This window comes from Hyperolius riggenbachi, chromosome 10 (genome assembly GCF_040937935.1).
Source record: "Hyperolius riggenbachi isolate aHypRig1 chromosome 10, aHypRig1.pri, whole genome shotgun sequence".
In the NCBI taxonomy this organism is placed as follows: domain Eukaryota; kingdom Metazoa; phylum Chordata; class Amphibia; order Anura; family Hyperoliidae; genus Hyperolius; species Hyperolius riggenbachi.
The window spans coordinates 221083567-221096656 of record NC_090655.1 but is presented as its reverse complement, the minus strand read 5'-3'; the positions used below and the strand labels follow the sequence as shown (position 1 = coordinate 221096656).

Genomic DNA, 13090 nt, shown 5'->3' with positions numbered 1-13090 from the left:
GTCATGACGGAGGTGCTTTCATCCTGGGATCGGAAGCGTCCAGAGTGATGTCAGCGTTCTGTGATGTGATGCGCTAAGCGTGACGTCATCAGAGGCTGTACACAGAGCGGTAAGAGGCCCTGTCACTGTTTGTAAAGGTCACTGATCACCCCTCTCACATCACTACATGATTAATTAATTAGAATTATTAATACAAAGGGGAGGGCGCTGTTATTGTCTGGAACCTCCTGTGTGACTGAGAGGAGGGACCTCTGTCCCCTCCACAATGATTATTAAAATGTTGTTTCTGATTTCTCCTTGTTTCTGTGCTTGTAGTGACCTGACGTCCTTTATGATCAATAATCATATTATCACCATCATCACATATATATTATAGTTGTCTTCTAGACTTGAGCACTGATATTATCCTGTTTATATAGAGCCATGCCATCATCTTCTGCCACGCCATACAGAGCAGAGGGGAGTATAAATCTACAGAATTATATTATTTATATTGCACCATTATGTTTAATAGTGCGCTACAGATGTTATTGGTAGGGATTGGTCAATGAGATGCGAATTGTTCATACAGGATTATGCAAAATCTATAGGCAACTTTTTGCAGCTGAAAAAAAGAAACCATTCCACTTCCAGCTTTGCAGGCTTTGATTGGTTCATTTTCAAGCTGCATGTGTTTGCATAACCCTGTATGATCCTGGAAGATTTGCATCATTGACATCTCTAGTTACTAGTTATCCTATATAATTATTATTGTTATTATTTTATTTACATAGTGCTGTGATTTTCTGTACAGTGGCCATTTTCTCCTAGGAAAGTGTTTTATAGTTGGAATTTCTTATCAGTGAGGACCACACTGTAGTCACTTCCTATCTGAGTCAGGACTGAGTCAGCCACTTGCATACCTGATATTTTACTTTTTCAGGCAGAGAAAGAAAAAAAGGAACAGCATACTTATTTGTGTGCTAGGTACTGTACATACACATGTCTATCTCATCATGTCACTTCGGGTATCCTTAAAGGGTACCTGAGATGGTGAGGGGGGGAAAATATATGTATCTGGGCTCCCTCCAGCCCCCTACAGGCTGATTGCTCCCTCGCCGTCCTCAGCCGCCTGCATCGTCCGCAGATGGCCCTGTAATGTCCTCCAGTTGAGGCTAGTTGGCACAGCCTGGCCGTGCGTGCTTCCCCGTTGCGTTCCAGTCGCCGACAGCACTCTGCGCGCAGGCTGTTCCTGGCAATGGGGGTGCGTGCATGCGCATAGCGCCTCAGACTGGAGGACTTTCAAGGCCAATAGCAGACGATCCAGGTGGCTGAGTAGGATGGCGAGAGAGCGATAAGCCTGGGGGGGGGGGGGGGGGGGTTCTGGAGGGAGCCCAAGGTATGTATATTTTTGTCCTCCCTCGCCATCTCAGGTTTACTTTAATTACTGGACCTTCCTAACCAGCCCCAAATAGATTATCGTATATCTTGTACTGTTTTCTTTGTATAACTTTATCCTATGTTGTGTAACCTTGTTACATTACGTCTAACATCCTTTGTACCATTGGCTCCTCATGCGTGTCACCTGACAAGTATAGGGTCACGTGATACGCACCGTGAGCTGTACGGAGGATGCAGCAGCACAGCCGGCAGGTGTAAGAAGAGAAGAGGACGGTGGCCATAGTGCTGGTAGGATTTTTCCTGCTATGTGCTGCTTTGCATAGCAGGAAAGAGGGCACTGTGAGATAAAGAAGGGTTACAATGAGGCCCTGGCTGCATGGACTCTCAAGCGACAGTAACAACACATATCTGGTTTCAGGACAACTAAGACTCTATTGTAATACCATTTATTTAAAAGGCACACAGAGTTCCGGTATATTTTTATGCGATGCTCTTTGTTATTGAGGTCAAGCTGGTCATGGATTGGAGTGGTTACTCTATCATTGTGTGTGTCAGGTTTCTATAAAATGTGAGGATGCCACCGTCTATTTCTCCGCGGAGGAGTGACAGTATGTAGAAGGACACAAGGATCTCTACAAGGACATCGTGATGGAGCATCAGCCGCCCCCCACATCACCGGGTAAGAGAGAGACCTACGCATTTCACTCCAATCTGAATAATCGCAAATACATTCTGTTTTAAGAAGGCAAACTTTTTTTTTTATTTTAGTATAAAGGGCAGAGCAATAGGGAAGGGCTTACCTAGATACTCACATCCTATGATAGACAAACAATCACTGCACCTGAATTGGGAGGGTCGAATGTGTTCCCAATTGTATGAAATAGAGTTCTTCATATTGTACCTCCTCAGGGGTGGGTCTTTACTTAAACTGAGCTCTTTGGGGGTTGGTAACTGAATAAACCTATATTCATGCATCCTCTGGTATAAGCACATTAGAATAATGTAATTAGTCACAATATGTGTTTCCTACAGGTGAATTGAGAAACCCACCAGAGAGGTGTACAGGTCCTCTTTACTTCCCAAAATGCAAAGTAGAAGAAAGTGATTTACAGGTATGTTTTAAAGGTCCAGAATATCCCAAATTGTTATTACTATGGCAGTAGCGGCAGAGTCTGGTAGGCAGAGCCTTCAGCTGAGAAAACACAAAAATGGAGACACAGAGAGCCCAATAGAGTGTAGTAAGCACTCATATTAAAGGGTACAAGTATCTGGATATACTCACAAACACGGGTTACCATCCAGGTAACCACTATATCAGCAGGTGGGGAGATTAGACCTGTCCCCACTTAGGATTAAGAAGTCGCTTTCTGTAGATAGGAAGTAAGGGGCAACACCCCTCCACCAAGGGTGGACTCAGGAACTGTATACGCAGACAGAGGCACCAGAAGGATAAAATTCACTTCAAAATGTTGAGAGGAGGCAGGGGTGGACTTATCTCCTCCAAGCAGACACAAAACACTGTTGTGTGTATTCATCAAACAACAATTTATTTACATATCCCAGAAAGTGCTAATGCAATGCGTTTCGCAGGTGTATCCCACTTCATCAGGCAATAAAAAGGAGCATATAACTCATACAGGTCTGGTACAAAGCTTTTCTGTAATTTTTGATTAATAAAGTAACTATTTTTTTTATATCTTTACTATAGACGTGCATGTGTCGTTTTTATGGTGTTGCACCAGCTGATTTTGAAAATAGACCTATATGTCCCTCTATTCTCGACCACTTTCACCTAGAGTTTGTATCTGGTACAAAGCTTGGCGCTAAGCTTTGTACCAGACCTGTATGAATTATATGCTTCTTTTTATTGATTTGCGTTATGTGCATTTTCCACAATATATAACTAAAGAAAAAGATCATCTGCCTGAGAAATAAATATACGTTTGAACCAATCAGGTCTTCCATGTATAAATCTTTATTCAATACACCTCAACACAAGAATATTTAAAATCAATTAAAATAAGAACACATAATTATTGATACCTGTTTGGTTTCTTTGCGATATTGTGAGTTGTACCAGGATCCCCAATATCTGTGTTCTTATTTTAATTGATTTTATATATTCTTGTGTGTTGAGGTGTATTGAATAAAGATTTCTACATGAAAGACCTGATTGGTTCAAACTTATATTTATTTCTCAGGCAGATGATCTTTTTCTTTAGTTATATATTGTGTTGTTTTTTTCTGCTGAGGCACTTATTATGGTGTAGCATTGTTTGTTTAGACTCAACTTTTTTAGTTAATATGTGCATTTTCCACGACACTAGCGTTTCTGCCTAGTGTGTTCCTATCCACTGTAAAAGCAAACTTGAGATGGGGAAACGTTTTCTTTTACTTACCTTGTGCTTCTTCCAGCTCCCTTAGTCTTTCAGCTCCCGCTGTGTCCCTTGGGGTTGTTGTGCTGCTGTCAGCTTTTTAAAAGTCCTTTACTGTGCATGCGCTGTCCTGGACACGTGCTCCCTTGTTCATGCTCCCATGGCTAGGAGCGTTTTGTACTTGCGCAGTTGCTACTCTACACCAACTACAAGCGCAGGGCGCTCCTGACCACAGCAGTGTGATCAAGGAGGCGCTTGGTTGGGACATCGCATGCGTCGTAGTGCATAACTGAGCTGAAGATTCCCCAGGTAAATGAGACCCAACTCTTCCCTGCGTCTCACGTACCCATACAGGTAGGTGTAAGTACACAAACATTGTGACTTTTGTTCTTAGCAGGAAACCATGACGGCTGAGCCAAACCTTAAAGAAGAAGAGGAGGAAATCCCTATAGACACCAGGTCGGGTAAGTGTGCTGCATTGGTGGCATTCAGCTTTGATCAGACACTTACCTCGATGCTGGATAATCTCTATCACAGCTTAGAGAATTGTAGGAAGATAGTTTCATATAACTGTGTAGAAGACGGAATTGTTAAGACACCCAAAGTAGCCTGTCAGTGCTCAGATCATACAATACAAGCTGCATCAAATTGGTCTGTATGGCTGGCATCCCAGAAGGAAGCCTCTTCTAAAGATGATGCACAAGAAAGCCTGAAGATAAGCAGACTTCAGGACATGGATTTCTGGTACCGTGTCCAGTGGTCTGATGAGACCATGATAAACTTAGAGAAGTACAAAGCTGAAGTGTGTCTTGCCGACAGTCATGCATGGTGGTCGGAGTGTCTTGGTTTGGAGCTGTATGAGTGCTGCCAGCACTGAGGAGTCACAGTTTGAGAAAACCTTGAATGCCAACCTGTACTGTGACATACTGAAGCATAGCATGGGCCCTTTCCTTTGGAAACTGGGTAGCAGGGCAGTATTCCAACACAATAATGACCCCAAACACACCTCCAAGACAACCGCTGCCTTCCTAAAAAACTGAGCGTAAAGTTGCTGGACTAGACAAGCATGTCTCCAGACCTAAACCTTACTGAGCATCTGTGGAGCATCCTAAACCAGTAGGTGGAGGAATACAAGGTCTCTAACATCCACCAGCGCTGTGATGTCATCGATGAGGAGTGGAAGAGGATTCCAGTGACAGCTGGAGAAGCTCTAGTAAGGTCCATGCCCAAGAGGAAGTGCTGGAAAATAATGGTGGGCACACGAATATTGGCACTTGGGGCACAATTGTGACATTCTTCACTTAGGGGTGTACTCACTTTTGTTGCGAGCGGTCTAGACAAATAATGGCTGTGTTGAGTTATTTTGATAAGACAGCAAATGTATACTGTTATACAAACTGTACACTGACTACTTTACGTTGTATGACAATGTCATCTCTTCAATGTTGTCCCATGAAACGATATATAATAAAATATGTACAGAAATGTGAAAGGTGTACTCACTTTTGTGAGATAATGTACATGACTAGAATTAGGCCTCTTTCACAGTGCGACGTCAAAATCACACGTTATAAACTATTTTCACGCAGAGCAACGCACAGCAATGCAAAGTCTGTGCAACATTCACAGTGCACACATTGCGTTAGTGTGGAACGTGTAGTGTTATTAGAAAGTGCTGCATGCTGTGCATTTAGCAATAAATCTGCTGCGTTATTTGTGTTGCACATGCTCAGTAATGTTTTTTTTCTTTTTTAAAATGTTCTGCATGTGCCGTTTTCGTTCCATAGTAAATACATGTTCTAACGTGCGACTTTAACATCGCACTGTGGAAGTGTATATGCGTTGCGTTGTGCGACCTTAACGTCGCATCAAACGCAACGTCCTAGTGTGAAAGTACCCTTAGTGTGTTATAGACGTTTTATTACTAGGAGTAAATACTGTAATGTCAGTGTCTGTGGAGATCACTGAAGGGACATTTGTAGCTGATGAGTCCTCAAAGACCATCACCAATAATTAACACTGCATTGCATTCTACTGTTTCTTCCAGATGAGTCAAATAATAGCGTGAGGGCACGGAAACATCTGGAGCCTCGTCCCTCCAATCAGAAGGATCAGGAGGATGAGGAAGACCTTGAGGATGATGAGGTAGACAGAATTTGGAGTGCTCTATCCTATTGCACTACTCATCAACAAAACACTTGGAAAGCATGCCCTCTTGTGGTGGCTGTGAGCACCTGCTATAAACCCCAGATCAATTTTTGTACTGGTAGTTGCGGAGTGCCCTCATTACAACAGGACACATGTAGTCAAGCCATCTTAAAGAGGAACTCCAGTGAAAACAACGTAATGAACAAAAGTGCTTATTTTTTACAATAATTATGTATAAATGTTTAAGTCAGGGTTTGTCCATGGTAAAATCTTTCCTCTCCCTGATTTACATTCTGACATTTATCATATGGTAACATTTTTACTGCTGGCAGGTGATGTCAGAGGAAGGAGATGCTGCTTGCTTTTTTGGCAGTTGGAAACAGCTGTTATTTCCCACAATGCAACACGGCTCCCACAGTGTGATGTCATCACACTGTGGGAGGGGTTTCACCACAATATCAGCCATACAGAGCCCCCTGATGATCCATTTGTGAAAAGGAAAAGATTTCTCCTGGAAAAAGGGGTATCGGCTACTGATTGGGATGAAGTTCAATTCTTGGTCACAGTTTCTCTTTAAGGTGCCCAGTCACATTAGAAACCAGCGTTATAGGTGTGGTGTGATCAGAGGATCACATTGCACCTTAACGTAAAAAATAGGGTTTGGAGATTAGCGCAGCAATGCGCGGTAATCTCACTTCTGGCTGCCAGCCAAGCTACAAGTGAGGCTCTCTAGCATTCACTTCCTGTGGCCGAGAAACGAATTGCACAGAAGTGTATTGAAAAAATACGCTTCCACACAACATGAACGTACATTTTTTTTTTTTTTTTTAAATATGTACGTCGCCATGGACTTACATCATCGCACGCCACCGCCAATGTCAGCAGGTAACGCACTGTTGCTTTCGCGTCTAATGCGAAGCTTCCTGTGCATCGCAATGTGGCAGGTATGCAAGGTCCCTAGTGTGAAACGGGCCTCACACACTCCTGGACAGATTCAATCACTGTGATCAAATCTGCCAAAGATTGGTGCTCCAACATGCTGGCCAATCGTAATTTTCATTGATTTCTAGCTAAAATCATCTGACATTACCTATTGGACAGGGTGGTTCTTTGCTGGTTGATTGGGGGATGCAGAGGTATCTGTTTGGGAGGGCTTAGAGGAATGAGGTGTCCCCCAGCTATTGCTGCTCTCCCTGGGGCCCTATGCAGAGAAGCGCATTCATCGTTCCTGATTATCGCAAACTGTTACCGCCATGCACCCAATCGAGTGTGTCAGCCCGAGATTTTCCAGCATTTCCGAACGATACGTGCAACCAATTTTGTTCCGAAATTGGTTGAATTGTCAATCGGGCATTCTCTATCCGATTTGATAAAAATGATCAATGGTCATTTTTATCAAATGATCGGCTGCCAAGTCGAGAGATATATGGCTACCTTAAAGCTGCGTACTCACCGCCCAACAACTTCTGCGACGTCCCCTTAACCTTCCTGGCGGTAAGCCCGAGCTGAGCTCTGGCTATGCCGCGCAGGAAGATATCTCAGCCCCTGGTGGGGCGATTTGGGCCATTTAAAGTGCTGTACGCGCAGCTAGCACTTTGCTAGCCGCGCGTACAGCTTGATCGCCGACGCTCTGCGGCGATCGCCCGCACGCAGCAGCGGAAGAGGCCCCCCCCCGCCAGAGCCCTGCGCTGCCCGAACTAATGAGGCAGCGCTATGGGCTGGATCGGAGGCGTCTGACGTCAGGACGTCGGCTGATGTCCATGACGTCATTCCGATCATTGCCATGGCGACAGGAGAAGCCAAACAGGGGAGCGCAATATATACGCGTTCCCCTGTTTGCTATTGATGCCGGCGACATCGCACTAGAGGGACACATGCACCCTCTAGTGGTGTTTCATGTAGCTACCACTCTGGTAGCTTTACATGAAACACAAATTTTTTTTAAAAAAAAAAGGATTTCTGCCTGTTTGGCAGAAAAATTAAACTGCCAGGAAGGTTAATGACGGTCGTCAGCAACGCCTCTTCCTATCGGCAGGTGCGCACGATATCAAGTGACGCTACGCACCGGGAGTGAACGAGACTTCAAGCGATCGCGTTACTTTGCGCGGGAGTCAGACGGGGATCTTAGCGATCCGATCTGCTGTGACGGTACTTATTGCGATGCAACGTTAAGTGGTCGTGCCCCAGTACCCACGTTGCGATATCCTGGAAACGATCGTTTATCGCTCGGCGGGAAAATTGTCAAGAGAAAAATGTGACATGGGTACCTGGCTTAACAGAGAGTGATAGGCTTACTGCCAAAGCTGGATTTACATCTCAAAGCATGTATCCACAGAAATTCTGTTGCCCTAAATGCTGCAAATTCAGTCACTCCAGGCCAGCTGTCACCTCCCCCCCCCCCCCCCCCCCTATCCCTGACTAGGGTGCCTACACCCACCATCCTGAATCCATGCTCACATGAGCGGATCGGCAGTTACACGCTAAATGCCAAGTGGCTGTAAACCTGTGTTCACTACAGAGGTCACGGCAGGGGACTGCGTAGAGCTGGATGGATCTGCCCATCTTTCCCCTCCACCCCCGTCCAGCTCTTAATACTAATGGACAGTGACATAATTTCAGCTTTAGCATGGTGAGCGCAGGTTCAGAAACCAGTGACAGCCGCCTTTCAGCAAATTGGCAATATAGGATCATGCCTAGTTTGCTTTGTGCTAAGTCAGTATTAGTGTAGAAAATGAGTAGAAGGGCTTCTGTGCAGCTAATTAGCGCAACAAGATGAGAAGGTCAACATTGTTTTAAAAGGTATATATTATCAATGAGATTCTTCCTTAGTGTCCAGCCTGATGTCACTTAGTGGAGTACTGCCTTCATGTTTCATGTTCTGACTGAGTAATGTGGTGTTTGTCCATCAGGACAGCCAACCAGAAGATCTGCATGTCGTAGTGAAATCAGAGCTTGATGACCAGGAGGGTGACATGACCATCAAAGAAGAGGAGGCAGAAGCAGACGCCACCCTAGGTGAAAAAGTCTAATTAGCAACACAGGCTGCAATCAGACTGTATAGCCATCTGAGTTTAGCTTAACCTGCCTGGCGGTAACCCTGAGCCGCTGCAGAGGATCACATGGCCCGGGGGGGATTTTTTAAAATAAAATGTGCGGTATATGCTCAAGCTAGCACTTGGCTAGCTAACTATGTCCCCCAAGTTACGCTGCTCTCCACCGATCTCCCCCGATCGCCACTGTAATACGTACCCCCCAGGGATCCCGAGATGGCGCAGCCTCCCAATCAGCTCCAGGCTTCGCTATGGGGAGGATCGGGACTGTGCATGACGTCATGTCCGATCATCGCCATAGCGACGAATGAAGCTGAATGGTGAAGCTGCAGCTCTCGCGGGATCGCGGAGGGGTAAATATTGCCGGCGGCGATCGGGGGGTTTAGTTAGGTGCGGCAGGGCTTGGGGGGCATAGTTAGCTAGCAAAGTGCTAGCTAACACATAAAAAACACATTTTATTTAAAAAAAATCCTTCCACGGACGCAGCCTCTGAAACTGCGTACCGCCAGGGAGGATAAATGTTATATAAATCTCTCCATATATGGGGTAACATGATCCAGTCACTCAGACCCTGATTTACATCACAGCAGCCTATAGGCACAGATGTCCTGGCACCCTAGACTTCACCCTCCATGAACCGCCAAACCGCATTACAAGTGTGCTGGCTGGCCCAGCTGTCGCTTCTCCCTGACTTCCCTTGCCCGTCATAGATAGCTACAGGTGTCCATTAGCATTAGGTAGCCAGACGTATCCTCAGTATTAAGTAGCTAGAGGTGCCCCCGAATATTATGTAGCCAGACATACCCTCAATATTAAGGTATATGGAGGCTGCCATATTTATTTCCTTTTAAACAATAGCAGTTGCCTGGCAGTCCTGCTGGTCTATTTGGCTGCAGTAGTGTCTGAACCACACCAGAAACAAGCATGCAGCTAATCTTTTCAGATCTGACAATAATGTCAGAAACTCCTGATATGCTGCATGCTTGTTCGGGGTCTATGGCTAAAAGGATTAGAGGCAGAGGATCAGTAGGGCAGCCAGGCAACAAGTATTGTTTAAAAGGAAATAATTATGACAGCCTCCATAGTCCTCCTGTTACAGTTGTCCATTAAGGCTGGTTTCACAGTGGGACGTTAAAGTCCCACGTTACAGCAGCCAGTAACGCAGCCTAACTCACAGCACTGTAAAATCAATTGTGCTGTTCACAGTGCACATGTTGTGTTACATAGTAACGCAGTACGTTTAAACAAAGTGCTGCATGGTGTACGTTATACTGGGGTAAGCCACGTTAGACTGTTTGCACATGCTCAGTAATGTTGGAGGCGGAGGCCTGCCCTCCTCCTCCGTAGCCAGCCACATGGCTAATTAATATTCACTGCATGGGACTGTAGTGTTGTCCGGATCATGAACGAATCGTTCATTTGATCCGGATCTTTTTTTGTGAGTCGAATCATCCGGATCATCACAATGAAAGATTCGGTTCACAGTGGATGTCTGTCTGGAAGAAACAGGAACATACAGAATGTACAGTGCAGGGAAAGTCCTGTCCTGCTAGTCATTTCACCCAGTCTGCTTCCCTAGTAAAATGATTCAAATGATTCGGTTCAAAGATCCGGATCTTTTCAATGATCCGATTCAAATGATCTGAATCCTTAAAAAGATCCGGACTTCCTATCACTAACCTGGAGCGGCTGCTTTGAGAGCTGCATAACGCAGCTCAATCTGACGTCCAACTTCAACACCACCGTACGTTGCGTTAGGGGCACGTTATGCGACCATAACGTCCCCTAAAACGCAATGTCTTGGTGTGTAAGTAGCCTTAGAAGCTAGAGGTGCCCTGAAGTATTAGGTAGCTAGAGGAACCACCTCAGTATTAAAGGGACCCTGAGCAGTAAAAATAAACAATCGGTACTTACCTGGGGCTTTCTCCAGCCCACCGTAGGTCGGGAGGTCCCCCGGCATCCTCCTGGTTTAGAGATAGAAAACCTTGCATGTGCAGTACTGTCACGCCGGCCGCCGTGATGACGACGACGAGCGTCACCAATAAGGAAGTGTCAGCCCGACACTCGGCCCGAGTGTTGCCTGTGATGGATTGTGCAGAGGGACTGGGAGACGAGCCTGGAGGATCTCGGCGGACCTCCCGACCTACGGTGGGCTGGAGAAAGCCCCAGGTAAGTACCGATTTTGTTTATCTTCACTGCTCAGGGTCCCTTTAAGTAGCTAGAGAAACCTTAGTATTAAGTAGCTAGAGGTTCCCCCAACTGAAAGGAGATCTCGTCAGTGGAATGCAGAGAGCAGGGTGAGTAACCTCTCATTTACACTCTCATTAGGGCCCTACACAGGGAAGGAGGGAGGGGGGGCACTGAAGGGAGTGAGCCACCTTGCCATCATCAGGCGCCTGTAGGCACCTGCCTACACACCATAATATCCATTTTCCAGGTGCTATCAGGACTGTTTTGTTCTGGAAATCTGTGTTTGACTATCTGTTTTTGAATTTCTGCTTGTAGCTAACTTTGAGAAGACCTACAGGGCAATGTATGAGAGCCGACCAAAAGACCACATGACTGTTCACAAACCAGGTGATGCCTTTGAACAGGGCCAGAAAATCTTCACCATCAACCACCGCACTGTAACTGACGATAAGCCATTTTCATGTGCTGAGTGTGGAGGATTGTTCAAACACAAGTCCAGCTTGGTCCTTCACCGACGGATCCATTCAGGTGAGAAGCCATATTCCTGCTCTGAGTGTGGCAAACAGTTCATCCAGAAAGCGAACTACTTGCGACATCAGCGGCTTCACACTGGCGAGAAGCCATACCAATGTATGGAGTGCGGCAAGCAGTATGCCCAGAAGCAGAGCCTGGTGATGCACCATAAGTTCCATGCAGAGAATGAGCCCTTCTCTTGTCCTGAGTGTGGGGCCAGTTTTATCCGTCAGTCACACCTGGTTAACCACCGAAAGACTCACAAGGGATTGAGGCGCTACACATGTCCGGACTGTGGGGACTTCTTCATGCTGAGGTCCAGTCTGGTCATTCATCAGAGGGTCCACAGTGCAGAGAGGCCATTTTCTAGCTGAGGGGGACATAGATGGGGCCACCCTGGCATATTGTAGTGTGCGGGGATAGAGTTTTGGTTAAGTATGAGCCTGTTTAGAAGCCATGCTGCTGAAGGAGGAACAAACAGGAAGTCCTACATTTTTTTATGAAATCAAGTTCCTTCCATCCCTTTAAGTGTTGTTTCCATGGCAACACTAGGAGAGGAGTTTGGCACACCAGTTGTTGGAGGATCTCACAGGAATGATAACTGCTGAGGGGAAACTGGATTAAGAAAGTATTGGTCTCCAGACTTCATTCAGGGTTCTGATGTAGCCTTCTCTTCCCATCAGCTCCTCACAGAATACCAGTGTAAGTCTTTTCTAGGGTCAGTGCAGCATTATGGAATGTATGATCATTTTTTTGTTATTTAAAACTTTTGTTTTTGTTAAATAAAGCTCTACCTTCCCGTTGTATAGTAGCTACCATGGCAGCCCAAAGAGTGAGTTTGTGACACTGGAGTTTTGCAGTTCTTGTTGGGGGAGATGGAGCTGCTGATAAGCGAGTGGAGGAAGAGGATTGTGACCATATGCCAGTCAGTTCTTTCGCTCTGCTCTGCTTGCTCTTCCATTAGCTCTACTATTCTGGACAACAACATCATTTTACTTCATGGTGGGGCTATTGCAGGGCAGTTTCTGGCCATAGGAAGGGTAAACAGGGGGCTAGGCTACCTCATACACAGGGCAGCTTTATTGCCTCAGACTCCACCTTCCGCTCCACCACACTATATGTAGAGGTCTATCGGTGAGCTCTGTGAGGCAGCCCCCCTCTTCAATTAGCACAAATAAAAATTCCAACATGTTTGGTTAGCGCTACGTTTGTGCCCATTTCCATTTGTGCTGCAAAAATTAAGATTTACGCCGCTTTTGTTTTGAAGAAGATGGCACCCAGACCCAGACAAAAACATCACCCAGCCCCCATACAAAAGCCTATGTACATGAAAATGGTACGGTTGGATATTGCTCTGTTTGTGCTCATTTGTACTGCAAAAATCATCTTTCTTTTCACGTGAACTTTTGAAAAAAAACTTGAATATCTCAAAAA

General features: G+C 45.6%; 1 protein-coding gene across 2 annotated transcripts; it reads left to right on the top strand.

The window, feature by feature from the left end:
- LOC137534550 (gastrula zinc finger protein XlCGF8.2DB-like) lies at window positions 1-12467 on the top strand. 2 transcript variants are annotated; one of them, XM_068256093.1, is made up of 7 exons: window positions 1-109; window positions 1936-2059; window positions 2413-2492; window positions 4153-4219; window positions 5803-5900; window positions 8813-8918; window positions 11459-12467. In XM_068256093.1, exons 2-7 carry the CDS (start codon window positions 2029-2031, stop codon window positions 12028-12030), a joined length of 954 nt encoding a protein of 317 aa, XP_068112194.1. In that variant the 5' UTR covers window positions 1-109; window positions 1936-2028; the 3' UTR covers window positions 12031-12467. The 2 variants fall into 2 exon arrangements, with proteins under 2 accessions (XP_068112194.1, XP_068112193.1); XM_068256092.1 differs by having other exon boundaries at window positions 4150-4219.
- The last annotated feature ends 623 nt before the right edge of the window (window positions 12468-13090 follow it).